This window comes from Haliotis cracherodii, unplaced genomic scaffold (assembly GCF_022045235.1).
Source record: "Haliotis cracherodii isolate W230 unplaced genomic scaffold, xgHalCrac1.p SCAF_32, whole genome shotgun sequence".
In the NCBI taxonomy this organism is placed as follows: Eukaryota; Metazoa; Mollusca; class Gastropoda; order Lepetellida; family Haliotidae; genus Haliotis; species Haliotis cracherodii.
The window spans coordinates 229,060-245,485 of record NW_027266289.1 but is presented as its reverse complement, the minus strand read 5'-3'; the positions used below and the strand labels follow the sequence as shown (position 1 = coordinate 245,485).

The 16,426-nt window shown below is 40.1% G+C and overlaps 2 protein-coding genes across 2 annotated transcripts; one reads left to right on the top strand and one right to left on the bottom strand.

The window, feature by feature from the left end:
- Window positions 1–6,059: 6,059 nt before the first annotated feature.
- Window positions 6,060–6,923, top strand: LOC139477230 (26S proteasome non-ATPase regulatory subunit 10-like). The gene has a single exon (XM_071259785.1). It carries the CDS (start codon window positions 6,060–6,062, stop codon window positions 6,921–6,923), a length of 864 nt encoding a protein of 287 aa, XP_071115886.1.
- A 7,811-nt stretch (window positions 6,924–14,734) lies between these two features.
- Window positions 14,735–15,969, bottom strand: LOC139477228 (uncharacterized). The gene is made up of 2 exons (XM_071259783.1): window positions 15,303–15,969; window positions 14,735–14,856 (listed from the first exon to the last, which is right to left on the bottom strand). The coding sequence occupies exons 1-2, from the start codon at window positions 15,967–15,969 to the stop codon at window positions 14,735–14,737; spliced, it is 789 nt and encodes a 262-aa protein (XP_071115884.1).
- Between the last annotated feature and the right edge of the window lie 457 nt (window positions 15,970–16,426).

Below are 16,426 nucleotides of genomic sequence, written 5' to 3'. Positions count from 1 at the left end.
TATGCAACACAACAACAACCATAGTTAGCAAGATGCATTTCTGTTATCTCCTTGAGTGGCTGATGTACAGAGTAAGGTCAGGTTGGCGGTTGATGTTAGTTGTGTCTCTTCGGTCCTCATTGTAACCTACTACTGTAAAGGTCCGGGATATAATTGGTCTTCAGCAACTCATGCTTGTCGGAACAGTGATCAACATCACTGACGTAAAGAGGTGCATACCGTCGTTCCCCATTCGCGGAGATCGATGCTCATGTTGTCAGTCACAGGATTGTCTGCTCCAGTCTCAATTATGTACATACCAACATCATATAGCCCAGGGGAAAACCTTCTTCATCAGAGTAAGTCACTTCTTGAAAAAAAAAGTTGACAAAGACCATCACACATAAATCATAGATATATGTCAGAATCAATATATAAACACTTTTATTTTAATGCAAAAACACTAGAGACCAGTTGAATTGAGCCTATTGACATATTGACCATGTTTCATAATTAGGACATCACCAACTTTGACCCATCAGTAATACATATTTAAAGGCGATGCATATCCCTACTGTAACGTGTACCAGTCATTACGTGACGTCAACTCACCCAAAACAGGAAGTAAGGCCTCTGCCAATATTTGAGCCATAACAGTTGCATTAAAATGTTTTAAACTATCATGTACACAAACTCGCAAAAAGAAAGGTCCTAACAATACTAGACTCTTTAGTTTCAAGAAGATCAGTGATGGTATTGTCGTGTCACTACATGTTCTGGTTCATCGATCACTTGATTGTCTGCTGTGTTGCGTCAGGAAGTACATACTTACTTTTGTAATGCAATTTATATGAATGGTTGGCGCTACCCGTATGTCAGGACATGCTTACACTTTTCGCGAACACCTGGTGTCATCACTGATTTTCAGTGGTCCATTCACACAATGTCAAAAGCTATTTGCCCTTCACGCCAATTGAATCTGTTTTGGTAGAAAACCTAGGCGGATTATTCTCTACCATTGTCAATGTACATTTTATTGATAAGCCTACCCACTGAATCAGCTTGTTTTCTAATTCCACTGAATACCAAACTACTTCAGTTTAAATCTTAAAATTATTATTAGTCTATTTTCCTTATAACATGATCACATGTTATGCCCGTTTGTGATTTTCCTTTTGTCTTTTTTTTTCCAGCTGGTGCTGACCCTGAGAACCCTGAAGACGTGCCTTTACTGCCAAGTAGGTAACCATAGCAACAGACTGATGTTGTAACAATGACGTTACATGTATTCCCACATATTTCGTAAAACTGTTAAAGGGAGACTAAAATCACTAGAAAGTGTCTTGACATTCACCTTGCCAATGCCAGGTGAAAGTTTACCTTCAGTACTGCAGTTGTAGGGAGTGAGTGAGTGAGTATGGTTTTACGCCGCTTTTAGCAATATTCTAGCAATATAACGGCGGGGACACCAGAAATCGGCTTCACACATTGTACCCATGTCGGGAATCGAACCCGGGTCCTGGGCGTGACAAGCGAACGATCCAATCACTAGGCTACACGCCCCAGGTGTAGAGACGTAGATGATGATGGCGGTATATGTGTCATAAGTAGTGTAGCAGAAGCTGGGGTTACACGGAACAACATGTTACTAGTGACCTCGTGTGTACACTAACGAGTTGGTGGTTGCTGATTCCCGTCTACATTCAAGGACATTTTAAGAATGGGGGGGATGACGCAAGTGTGTTAAATTCTGAGTTAGGGTGGCATGAATCGGAAGTACATGTGAACTGTTATGAGGGTGTTACAAGCTCCGGATAAACTTTATCTATGTTGGATACGAGTATGTGAGACTGAAGGAGGATACTAACTATTAAAGTTGTTTATGGTTAATTTGAATCTTGGAGTTATTCGATTGGACATGTATTTTCCCACAGAAAAAGCATAGCGATAAATCAGAACTACTGATACCTTTGTTCTTGCGGTCGATATAGGAATTAAACTTTCGAAGTTATACTGTATTGGGCAAACACTTTCAAACCCTGAAGGGATGTCATTAAACCGGGAGAACTGAGGAATTTGGCATCGTGTTTGTGGCAGGCACATACTTTCCTGTTTTAAGACTGTACCGCAATGGATATGTACATATTCAAACCAGAATAATGTTACAAACCGGGAATGTTTATTCCTTGTGTTCAGGGTGGCTTAAGTCATTTCACAACATTATAATATCGGTGAGGTCCTCTTCCTCCACACTTGGTAAAGTGAAATGGTTCATTAGACAAGGTTCTGTTGGAAATGTTTTGGGCAATTGAGGACAGTTAGATGACAATATGCGCTTGAATAAATTTGATCTTGATTTAGACAGACAGACAGACGGAATTAAAATGTAGTCAAGGCCTCCGGCCCATAACACAAGCGTATACACAATACATTCCATGCGAGAAAAACTTTGTTATTCTCTAGGAACAACTTAATAATTTGTACTTTAAACGTTATTAGAGCCACGAATCTTTGGAACTTTGGATTGAAATAGGCCGATACATTTTTTAAGAGTATTTTATGTAACCAGTTGACAATAGCTATATAAAGGTCAAAGCTGTTGGTTGGTGATACTTATAACACATGATATTGTTCCACTATAAGGTTCAGATTCTTAGAATGGCTGTACAGACACAGTTGTTCTTCGAGTGTCTTCCACGTTCAGTTGTTAGTCTTGAGATATCTAATTTGTATTGTCATCGCGACTGATTTGGGACAACCACTGTCTGAAGATTATGTGATTCCAAAGGCTAATGACCTGTAGCCGTGACATGTGCATGCGTCCATAACGTAAATGCAGTTATTGATAAGACGATAATCCCCGTTGTTAGTTCTTACCAATCCTTGTTTATTGTTTATATGTTTTGCAAAAAACGATCCGGGACTGTGATGTCGATTTTGTCCTTGATTCCCCCAAGATCGAATTCCCCATCAACATGCACGTTGACAGTATTACAAGCGAGTGGGAATGAGAGTACTACTTGTATTGCGAGTAGTACTGACATTAATGAAGTGTCCAGGGATATGTGCCAAGTTTGTTAGAATTGGTCATGTAATCTTTGTTTAAAAATACTGAAAACAATTCCATGTCACCGATCTCTTGACTTAACCATACAGAGAAAGGTCCTGATGTGGGTTGCTCATGTTGATATACTTAGGCCAAACTAATTTGTGTAGCCAATGGAATGTGAATTCCAACAATATTATAAAACAGTGTAACAAAATTGTGAGAAAAACAATATTCCTTTTTACAGTGGGTTTGACGTGCATGGTGCATTAATGTGTATATAAAATGATATACTTGTCAGGAGGACGTGCACTTTCCAGCAGCAAGGATCAAACGGAAGATGAGTATGCAGGCGTCATGGAGAGAGGTGGGTATACATTAAACTTTCGTTGTGTTCATTATTCATTAGCCACGCCCACGGAAGCGGAAATGTTTTATTACTGCATTACTTTTATTCCTTTTTCTGTAAAATGAACAGTGCTGACGCCATGCAGAGTAAAGCGTAAAGCCAATGACAAAAGCATCAATGAAACGTCGTGTCCAACATTGAACAGATAAAGCAGGGTATATGATTAATTATTTGTATTGATTGTGAATATTATCGATTTCATTGTAATGGCGCTAATGTGACGTAATGACAAGGCCGGGTCACAGTATTTGTGCAGGTGCAGTGTAACGTCATAATATAATGACGTCATAATACAACATGTAACTGTAATCACGTCTCCCTAAAGATTAAACTGAAGGTGAGGCAAAAAAAGGTTTAACGTCGCGTCCAAGATAAGCGAACTCATAGCGACGTGCATGAACATGTGAGTGTGTGTTTGGCTGCTTGCAGTAGTCCGGACTAATGCTGAATAGTGCTAGCCCACTGAGATAACTCAGTTTAACATGAATTCACCACACAGATACAGCGGACTCCCAGCCGACCAGTCCTTGTTTTAAGCCCATTAATGCGGAGCGCCAAATAGGGTAACAACAAGTACAATTTTTTAACGTCTTTTGGTATGACGCGGTCGGGGATCGGACCCCGAGCCTTCCGTTCTCCGGGCAGACGCTTTACCTCTAGGCCATGGAGGCGGTGTGATACAACTGAAACTGTGGAACAATGGTGTGTACACTGTCTTGTTGTGTCTTTGTTGCCGTACACTGGTGAATCTCACCTCTTCATATATATTATAAGAGAATGTAAAAATATATAGATTAATAAACGAGGCCCCGTTCAATGCTGTGTATATTACTACTCGTGTATTTTAATGTGAAGCTGACGAGCGAAAGCAGCTCATGTATTTCAAAACGTGCCAAATTCATTAGATACGCTTTGAATAACACGTGAGGGGACGCCATGACTAATGACTGTCCACTAGGTCCAAGGGCGCTACTCGCGTTTACGGCACGAAGTTCAAGGTCATAATTAGACGCGGCGATGACTGTTAGTCTGTTGTGATGATCTTTTGACATAATGTTTTGTTTTGAAACTTTGACTAATTCCACGACACTCCCACTACGACCAAAATGCAAAGTGAAAGTCAGAACACTATCTTTCTTTCAAAAGTATTTGGGAAAGGCAACTGCAAAAACTCATGGTCTTGACTTATTCATGTAAAACTTGTCAATAGTACAGTTTTGAGATGCATGCGTCGTGTTTCTGTGCATCTCTGGTGTTTTGTGAAAAACAGAAGTGTCGTGTTCGGGAGTAAAATATTCATCTAGGTGTAAAGTAGACGTAGAGTTGCACAGGTGCATTGTGAAAATATAGGATTACTTTGCCCATCTGTTTTGTTTTCTGAATGTCTCTATATTGTTCTCCGGGTTTGCTTGAGTGGGAGATCCAGAAGACAAAAGAAGCATTTGAAGAGACTGTTATCTGCAATACAGTTAAGGGAAATTTAGAACATTTGAGACATGTGACAATATCTGGTGTTTCAGGGGAAGGAAAAATGTCAATGGCCCTGATGTTGGGGTCAGAATACCAGAAGAAAGGGTATGAACTATATTTTATAGACAACATCTCAGACATAAACAATGTTACAATGACAGTCATGATTTTGACTTAGACAACATCTGTGGCATTGACAATACAATCTTTTTGCTTCCCACTCACAAGCAAACTGTTCTTCAGTTTTCCACAATCACATGGTCAATATCAAGCCTATTTTAAGGCGCCTTTAACATATCTCCGAAGAGAACTAGAATCTTTGCTCAAACAAAGGAATAACAAGTCAGCTGCCCTGATCCTGATGTTGCTTTGTGGAGGAAACCTGAACATTTCCGAGTTGGAGGTGAAATCAAATAATCAAGTTCTTGAGAATCACCTGTCAACAGTTTCTGGTGCTGTACATGGTGTTAACCGATCAGAGCTTGCAACATGTGTGAGGAATTTTTCCGGGACCTTTTTTACCCGAGGCGACATTACCAGTTGTTCACACCCAGCAATCTATGATGCATGTGCCTTTGTATATTTCAAAATTAATCCTACTTTTGTATTGAAACACTGCAGCATACAATTTCTCTACGAACGTGTTCAGGCCCAAACATTACCTACAAGTGAGACTGATGAGGATAGGCATGTCATCTATGTATCAGATGCCTACATGACATCATTGCTTCAAGACTGGCTGGGGCTATCGGATGTCTATCATGCATCCTATTTTGAAAAGTCAGGACATATTAGATAAGGTCCTTGGTAAACTTAAACCATTCATGTCTGATTCGTCATTGAGGGACGAATATGACAACACCATATTTCATTATGCCTGTTTCTCAGGCAATGAATATATGGTAAGGAATCTTATTCCTTTCTGTGACATCAACAATAAAGGAACAGGTGGTGCCAATAATGATAGCTGTGAAGCTTGGACTGGAGGCTTTCTTGAATCTTCTTGTCTCAAAGGAAGCCGATCTCACACTCACTGATGACTACAAGGACACTGTACTTCATCTGGTATGTGGAGGTGGAAATAGGTCCATTGTAGAATATCTACTGCCATCATTTGACATTAATAGCCGGGGATGACATGGCTGGACAGCAGTTATGAAGGCAGCTGTGTGTGCAAAGAAGGATGTTTTCGACCTGCTTGTGTCAAAAGGAGCTGATCTCACACTGACAGATCACCTCAACAACAATTTACTTCATCTGGCCTGCCATGGAGGAAATATTCTCATTGTAGAACATCTACTGCCAGTGTGTGACATCAACTGTCGGGGGTACGAAGGTTGGACACCAGTAACGAAAGGAGCTTACAGTGGGAATAAGGATACATTTGACCTCCTCCTGTTAAATGGAGCTAACCCATCACTCACTGGTGATGATAATGAGACTGTTCTCCATGCAGCCAGTGAAGGTGGAAACATTGACATTGTCAGACATGTTATCGGTGACTTTGATATCAACACGCGAGGAGGGAATGGTCACACGCCACTAATGGAAGCTGTGTGTGGAGGTCACACTGATGTAGTTGACTTCCTGGTGGACCATGGTGCTGACGTCAACATGGTGGACAGTGATGGAGATGGTCTCCTCCATTTGGCTTGTGAGGCACGGAACTTGAAGATGGTGAAGCATGTCATGTCATATTCTGATATCAACCTGAGAGATAACTTTGGCTGGACACCGTTTGCAATGGCAGCTGTGGAGGGTAGATTTGCTGTTTTTAAATATCTTAAAGGCCTAGGAGCAGATCTGACACTGGCAGACAGGGCAGGAGATGATGTGTATACTCTGGCCGTCCAGAGAGGATGCAGGGGAATCATCAAGGAGTTAGGACGAGAGGAACATTCAGGTAAGAGCATCACACCATGGAATCGGCTAATGGAATCACTAGTAACATCACAAGAGTACTACCTAAAGACATATTCTCAACAAAGTCCTGCCCTTGTTCGGACAGACCGATTGTGAGACAGTTTATTACATCTGGCCTGTCGAGGAGGCAACAAAGAATGTATGGAGTATCTGCTCCCATCCTATGACATCAACGTCCGAGGTCGGTATAACTGGACACCGGTGATGATGGCGGCTGTGTGTGGACATGATGATGTCTTCCAGCTGGTGTCTCACAAGGCAGATCTGTCTCTGGTCTCAAACACAGGGGAAGGTATTACCACCCTGGCTCGTCATTGGCGTTGATACAGAGGAGGCAGCGGTGGCGCGTTAAAGACACCCCATGATTTAAAACAACCTGGGGAATGCTGTCCTAAATGTCAACCAAAGATTGGCCCAACTAAGCTGGGCCCAATGTTGCAGAGGTCTGCAGAAATAGGCGGTCATGACAGTGTCAATAGTATACCGTCTCAAAAAGTATGGTACCGGCACTATCCTGCTGCAACGTGGCGTTACGTCCCTGTATTTGCACAAGGGGTAGAGCATAATGATGTCGTTCCGGTAGCGTACGCCGTTCCAGTTGCCAGTAACTCTGATGAGTTGTGTTCTCCTATGAGTTGTGATGCGTCGACATCCCATTACACTTCCACTCCACTTCCCTCCTCTAAACTAACGACATTGAGTAATGCAAGCGTCGCTGACACTTTCTTCTGGACGTATGTAAACCCGTGTACGACCATCAGAGATGTCCAGATGAAACCTGGACTCTGTGAACAGTATACTGTTCTTTCTTGCTGTTCTAACATGCTGTCTACACCAAGTTCGGAAGCAACATTGGGCGTATCGCTTGGACGTCTTGCTTACGGTTGTCTTGCTGACGTGAGGTTGCACTTGACCGACCTTCATTTACGGATAACAAAGGTATGGCATGAGCACCTAATAGCATTGTGTGCTTTTCATATTTGAAAAACAACAGTGAAGTCCATATCTGATGTCCCCCGCCGTGATATTGCTGGAATATTGCTATAAGTGGAGTAAAACCATACTCACTCACTTACTGAAAAAAACTAACTTGTGTATCACTCCCCAGCCAAACAAACACGAACTCATTCAAAGTGTGTGCACGTGTAAACTGTGAATCACGCCCTTAAAATCTTTATGAATATGCATTATTGAATTTTCAGAATAGATATATAATATTTATTGAAATTTATATGAAGCACAGTCACTTCTTTTCCTTTGATATATTTATTTTTGCCATAATAATTGCTTTGTTCACTTTGGCGAATATATTTCAAAGACAATATCAGCATAGAGTAGCTGCAATGAAATGATATTTATAAATTGATAGCAGGTTGTGCTGTGTACATAACTGTTTGAGACACTTAATGACATGGAAGGTCGTCCTACATTTAGTTGCCAAGACAAATGACACGTGATGCATCGCAGAAACAAGTGTCTCATGCTGTTGTCGGGTAAAAAGTGTACGGCGCATGTGCTAGAACAATTACAGGACGAACACTGAACACTGGATACCATCATAGATTCTAACAAGGACCACCCTTGTGACAGTCGGAAGTTTAATGCTTCTGGATGTACTAGTTGTGTTATTGTCATGCCCTCTATAGTTTTGAAGTAGTAGTAGAATTGAATTACGCTAGTGACAGTGGATTGTACATATTGAACATATTTTGAACACTTTCAAGTTGTTTGTGTTTGTGACCGAGGTCGGTGTGACTGGACACCGGTAATGATGACGGCTGCGTGTGTCCTTTGCTGATGTCTTCCAGCTATGTGTGGAGTATCTGCTCCCATCCTTTGACATCAACGTCCGAGGTCGGTGTGACTGGACACCGGTGATGTTGGTGGGATGCATACCAATATGGATTGTGCACGGGTTCCCGTGTGAGAAGCATTACATATGTATAATATGTTTGAAACAATAATTCCCGTGTAACTTGTGACAAGGGCTGGACACCAGTGATGAATGCAGCAGCGATACGGCTGGTTTTTTTTAAAACGATAGTCTATGACTAGTTACGTCTATAACCATTATGTGTATGCATTACCGGAACAAAAAGGTTCAACTTTTTTTTTGTGCTAGGATAAATCAATGTGTAAGTCTAAATATTGTATATGCTATGAAGCTTAATCTGAATGGCAATGACACATAATATCACAAAATCATTACACGTGGCAAATGTATAACAGAAGCAGCTGTATTGCAATGACACATAACATCTCAGAAGCATTACACGTGGCACATGTATAACAGAAGCACTATACACATTATGCACATGCATACTTAATTGTTACCACTGGACAAATGTAAATAATCTGTATTTGGCGTCTTTATGACATGGAGTTAATTGCCCAGCACTCCACACAGCCATGTGATGTATACCAGAAGCAGGTGGATCAGATTCCGTTGGTGAAATAAATAGCTTCTGTGCTGGAATCAAATAATAATACCAAGCCGTGTATAGAAACGTTCTGTGCCGAACATAATGTGTAATCGTGTATTGACTTTGTACATAAGATTTGATTTGTATACATGTTTTGGCAATGACAATATCATGTCAATGTTGTGATAAATGAAAATGCTTTTCCTGGAGCTAAGATAGCATTGATAGAGTTGCTGACCCTGTTTTGGTGCACAAAAAGGACAGCTTCCATGTGATTGATTGAAACAGTTCAAGAGTTGCAGGTTGTATAACGCTCTATTTCATTTCTATTTTGCTTCATCATCAGTTCCCTTCCTTGATGGTGGTGCTCGTATTTAAAACTGAATGGAAATTCCAATATTTCCTACTTTCCTTATTTAGATTTGGTCATAGACAAATAACTACTCAATCTCGTCCCATTTGTTCACAATAATAAGTTTGTGGGACACATCACAAGACGTGGTATTATTTATTAACTCCAATGCCATTAACAAAATCAACAAATAATAATAGTAGAAAGCTACTCTGTTCCATCTGTAAGCATTCAACATCGAGCAAGGAGTCAGATGTAACAAACACATTATCTTTACAATCTTGTGTTATGGTAGTTTAGGTACACATTGTAATTGACTCATGTGCTTCATGTAGGATGTTAGATAACAGCGCAGGGGAACTAACTCTAAGTACGTGCATACCAATGTGACATGACCATTACTGAAAACTTTGCTATGTCCGAGATTAGTACAGTATATGATGTTTAATAAGTAGGGAATTGCAAAGGCCAGTCTTTATTTATGTCGTGTAATTTTGTCATATACTGTATATAATGCAATGTTATTGAACTGTTACCAGATGCTATTTGGATATTGTGTTTACTATTTCATAAAACGTACTTCTTATCTCTCCCACAACACATTCAATGATATTTTTAATTGGGTAATTATTTATTCTCAGTAAACAACCTTTTTGACAATGAGAATGTTTTAACAGTAACTTGTCAATCATTCCACCCACCCACTTGATGTATCCCAGATAAATAGATGTGTCCTTATGTTTCTAGGTGTGTTAGCACCGACTTGATGTATCCCAGATAAATATATGTGTCCTTATGTGTCTAGGTGTGTCAGCACCGACTTGATGTATCCCAGATAAATAGATGTATCCTTATGTATCTAGGTGTGTCAGCACCGACTTGATGTATCCCAGATAAATAGTGAGTGAGTGAGTTAATATTTAAAGTCACATCGGCAATGTTTCAGCCATATAGTGACTATAACAAATTAGACAATACATCAATTTAGAATATAAGCCTGTCGACAAAGGACAGTAAAAGTACTAGATTATCACAGATGTAGGTTTAAAACTAGTAAATGATCATAAAACTTCACAATTCATATAATACAATACATTACAATACAACGTAAAAGTGGGCTATAGATCACCAGCAACCAAAAGGTAGGTCACCATACCGGGGACCATGGGGACTTACAGTACCTTTGCTACCTGCAAGGACCCCGGCAGGATTTACACCATCCCTTCAGTTACTGGTGATTATGGACAAGTTTAGCCAAAATTAAAACTAACAAATATTCTACGATTAAAAACCTGGTATATATAAATTACTTTGAATGAAGAGGGGTTACGCACCCTCTCAGGGGGACAATAATTTTACGCTACTTCAACCCCCATCAAGTGTACAACCACTAACAATCTCAGTTAAGAACTATATACTACCAATTTATAAAATATATAACTGTAGACATCAAAATTTATTAATCAATTCAATTTCCTTTAAAAATCCAAGAATTAAATGAGAGCTTAGGTTAAAAAGATCCTTGAGTGATGAAACTTTGAAATAGTTATCCCTTGTGATGGAAAAATCAACACAGTCAAGCAGGACATGCTTGACTGTGATTCTTTCATCACAAGGGATGCAGAATGGAGGATCTTCACCTTTTAAAATATACTCCTGAGTGTAACGTGAGTGACCAATACGACACCGTCTTAAAATGACCTCTTCAAATCTGGACTGACAGCCCAAGTAGGTGTAACCAATATTAGGTTTAATTTCATGTAATTTATTGATACCTACTTGGGCGTCCCACTTCTGCTGCATTAAATCTCGGATGTAAGATCTAATCATGGGTTTGAAATCAGTGTATGGGATCAGAAGTGGTGTCACAGATTTGTTGAGTGCTGCTTTTGCAGCAGCATCAGCCATTGTGTTACCAGTGATACCAACATGGCTTGGTAACCAACAAAAGACGATGTCATATTGGCCAGTCGCAAGATCATTAAATAACTCAAGGATGTTGATTAAAAGTGGATGTTTGCATGATATATTTTTAATCGCCTGAAGGCACGATAGAGAATCTGAAAAAATAATGAATTGTTTATGTTTAGATTGGCTTTTGATATATTGTAGTGCGGTAAAAATGGCGTTTGCTTCTGCTGTAAAGATAGAACTGTTATCTGGTAATCGTAAAGATATTGTCCTGGATCCAATGACAGTGGCACTAGCAACAGCACCACCATCCTTAGAACCATCAGTAAATATAGATTTATAAGTGTTATAAGTGGTTCTTAATTGATTGTATTCTTGTTGATAAATTAATGAGTTAGTATCGGATTTCTTTAAGTTGGTTAATGTGAGGTCAACCTCTGGCCTTACCATTTGCCAAGGAGGTGATGAAAACAGTTGAAAGGGAGCAATATCATGCAATTTAATATTAGAAGCAAACATGGCAGACTGGATTCTTATTCCGAGTGGTGGAACGAGAGATGATTTTTTATTGTAAAGATCTTGGTAGAGAGGATTAAAGACGCAATTAAAAGCTGGATTTGACTGATTTGAATATAATTTAGTGACGTATTGTAAAGATAATTTCAGACGGCGATGTTTAAGAGAAGGTTCATCCGCTTCTACATACAGACTGTGGATTGGAGACGTTCGCAAAGCTCCAAGGCAAAGCCTCAGGCCCTGATGATGGATAGTATCTAGTTTTTTTAAGTTACTTTTGCAGGCTCCACCATAGACGATGGAGCCATAATCAAGTTTTGAACGGATCAGGGACCTGTACAAGTGCAATAGTGTTGTCTGATCCCCTCCCCACTTTGAATTAGAAACGACTTTCAACAAATCAAGTGCCTTCAGGCATTTAGCTTTAAGGTATTTAATGCGTGGTAAAAAAGTTAAATGGCTATCGAAAATAAGTCCCAAGAACTTGGCCTCCTTCACAACTTTGATAGGGGTGCCATTTAGAAATAGTTCAGGGTCCTTATGCGGTTTATATTTTCTGCAGAAATGTATACAATTAGTTTTTGATTTGGAAAATTTAAACCCGTTTTCTAGACACCACTTGTTAATTTTATTTAGACATAATTGTAATTGCCTTTCAATTGTGTGCATATTTTTACCACGACAAGAGAGATTAAAATCATCCACAAAAAGTGATCCATCAACTGAATCATTTAAAACTTTTGACAAACTGTTAATTTTTATACTGAATAAAGTGACAGACAAAATACTGCCTTGTGGGACACCCTGATCCTGATTATAATGATCAGACAGGGTTGTACCCACTCGGACTTGAAATTGCCTGTCTGTTAAAAACTGGGATATAAAATGAGGCAGACGGCCTCTTAATCCAAATTCATGAAGATCTTTTAAAATACCATGTTTCCATGTTGTATCGTAAGCTTTTTCTAAATCGAAAAAGATCGATACAGCATGTTGTCTATTTACAATGGAATTTTTAATGAACGATTCTAAACGCACTAAATGATCGATAGTACTTCTGTTTTTCCGGAAACCGCATTGTATATTGGTAAGAAGATTATTTGTTTCCAAGTACCACACTAATCGATTATTGACCATGCGTTCCATCGTTTTACAAACACAGCTAGTTAGAGAGACAGGTCGGTAATTTGATGGATCAGAATGATCCCGCCCAGGTTTGGGGATTGGTATAACAATGGCATTATGCCATGAAGGTGGAAACGTCCCAGATGTCCAAATGTCATCGAATATATTTAACATAGTTTCAAGGCATGATTCGGGCAAATGTTTCAGCAGCTGATAATGAATATTATCAGCGCCTGCTGCTGTATCATGAGCTTGCCCTAAGGCAGTATATAGCTCATGTAGTGAAAATACCTCATTGTAATCTTCACCATTATCAGATGTAAAATTTACTTTTTTCTTTTCCTGTTGGAGCTGATATTTTTGAAATTCAGGAGCATAATTAGATGAAGAAGAATGATGAGATAAAGTTTCCCCAATGCTATTGGCAATGGCATATTTATCAGTGAACAAAGTATCGCCATCCTTCAGATGGTTAACTGTAGAATTTGATCCCTTGCCTTTGATCTTTTTAATCATGTTCCATACCTTGGAGATAGGGGTACGACAGTTAATTTTTGAGACATAAGTCTGCCAGGATTGACGTTTATTTTGCTTAAATAGACGTCTTGCCTTGGCATTAGAAATTTTAACATTATTTAAATTATGGACAGTGGGATGTTTACGGAAGTATTTCTCCGCCTTCTTACGACATTTCCTAGCTTGTTTGCAATTAGCATCAAACCATGGTTTACGAACACGTGGGTTGACAGAGGACTTAGGAATTGATGCATTAGCAATTTCATTCAGTTGATCCGAAAACAACTGAATTGGGTCATTAACATTCTGAAAAGACGCAGGTTGTAATTTATCTTTGCATAAAGATTGAAATAAAAGCCAATCAGCCTTCACAAAATTCCATCGAGGTGAAGGAGGATCATCAGTGGGATTAATGGGTTTAAGCACGGTGGGGAAATGGTCACTCCCACAGAGGTCATCGTGGACAGACCAGGAGAATTCATTTAACAAAACTGAGTCCGTCAATGACAGATCTAATGATGAATACGTACCAGTTGCAGGGTGTAAGTAAGTGTCCGAGTCATCATTAAAGATGCATAAATCATTATCGGAAACAAAATCCTCGATCACTTTACCCTTTTGATTAAGTATTGAACTTCCCCATAAAGGATTATGTCCATTTAGATCACCCATGATGACACAGGGCTTTGGGAGCTGGTCGTAAAGTTTTTGTAGATCATGACGCTGAAGATTTGAAGAAGGAGGAATGTATAAGGAGCAAAGTGTGAAGGCAATATGCAGTGTAATTCTAACTGCAACTGCCTGCAGAGTTGAGTCAAGCGGAACAGGACTGTGAACAACGCCCCACCGCACTAAAATAGAAGCACCTCCAGTAGCTTTATCTCCCGGAGGAGAGAAGTAATGATATGAACTACACTGCTTTAAATCAAACTTATCTGTATTCTTAAGGTACGTCTCTTGTAAAGAAATTGCTGATGTATTTAAATCACTTGTTAATAACTGCAGTTCATTAAAATTATGGCGAAGTCCTCTGCAATTCCATTGCATTAGATTGGACAATTGAGTCATGGTGGCTCAATTGGAGATCGCTCACGTGAATGTGAGGAGGAACTACTCCTCCGCCTGTCCTGTGAGGACAGAGTAACCTCCATGTCCAGAGGCCCAAAGGAGTTCTGTAAAGGAACATCTGAAGGCGGAGGGACGATTGGTAGTTGGTTTTTTTCAATTTCATTTTTTCTTTATTTGACAATTGAACAACGACTGGTTGTTTGACTGATGTTTGAGATTGTTTCTCAGCCTGAATCTCAGTCTGAGATCCTGAACTAGATACAACGATGCTAGGAATAACCTGACTGATTGGAACAGTCTCAACTGGTTGTTCTGACTTGACCCATGTCAAGTCAGTCTGGCACGAAATAGTTGATGTCGCAACAGAGCGAGTGACTGCATCAGAGTAAGAAATATTTGAGGGAGTTGTGGTCTGATTTTTGAATATTTTTTTTGCATCCAAGTAGGATATGTTTCGTTCGCATTTCACTTTCATAATTTGTGATTCCATTTGCCATACGGGGCATGATTTGGAGGAAGCAACATGTGGTCCAGAACAGTTGGCGCATTTCAAATCCTTCTCACAGTCAATGCTATCATGGCTGTCACCACACCGATGACAAGCCACAGAGCTATGACAGGACTTTGAACCATGACCAAAACGTTGACACTTGTAGCATCGGAGCGGATTGGGGACATACACATCCACCCCGATACTGAAATAACCTGCTTTTATTGACTGCGGGAGGGTTGTACGGGCAAACGTCATAAGATACGTATTTGTTTTTGTGATGATCCCGTCCTTCTTGAATGTGAAGCGTCTAACTGCAGTTACAGCCTGGTCTCCCAACTCTGTAGTGATTTCGTCTTCAGACATGTCGGACAGACAACGAGCCCTGTCACGAACAATGCCTCGACAAGAATTTAATGTTCTGTGCTCAGACACAGCAACCTCAATATTTGCAAATGTAGATATAGATAAAAGATTGAGAGATTGCTGTCTCCGAGCACACTCCACCAGAAGCGAACCACTACGGAGACGGGTAACGTTCTTCACCTCACCGCATATCCCAGAAACAGCCTTAGAAATAGCAAAAGGATTGAGTTTGATGGGAAGGTTATCAGCAGCCTCAATAACCAGGAATCTAGCCCAGGTATCAATATTTTGAGCAATACTTCCAGTGGAAATATCGATTTCTTCTAATCTTCTCTTTTTTTCGTTTCGAGATGAACGAGATTGTTGTTGAGCCATGATGAAAGAAAATTATTCGGCACCCCTGCTCCCCACCCGCCATCGAGTGTCAACAGGGACAGTGTTATGTTGCATCGGATATCCAGGATGCAAACACCAGGGATACAGGGATGTTATACTCCAGGGAATTTGACGCGAACAGCTGTATTTGCTTACCAACTCAATGCCAGACTGGTTCGGCCCATGACAAGAAATTGGAAACATACATTATTCGGAGGTCAAAATCACCAGATTGGCCCATGAGCCACCGCCTTCTGGCGTAAGACTCTAGGCAAGTAATTCAATTCACACAAGTTATGGATGGCCAAGACCAAAATACACATTACAATACAACACAGGTGTGCATATGCAATATTACGCACAGGGCCTGGCATGACCAGCCGATTGATAAGACCGGGCCCATCTTACCACCCGTCTAGGCGAAGTAAGGGTCGAAGTAGTGTGTTGGGCAAAGGAA

Excerpts from the sequence above, each read along its gene's own strand:
- LOC139477230 (XM_071259785.1), top strand. The coding sequence starts at position 6,060 with ATGAAGGCAGCTGTGTGTGCAAAGAAGGATGTTTTCGACCTGCTTGTG.
- LOC139477228 (XM_071259783.1), bottom strand. The coding sequence starts at position 15,969 with ATGGCTCAACAACAATCTCGTTCATCTCGAAACGAAAAAAAGAGAAGA. Across the intron at positions 14,857-15,302 it reads CAGCCATGATAGCATTGACT|ATGTTCCTTTACAGAACTCC; the intron begins GTGAGAAGGATT and ends CTCCGCCTTCAG.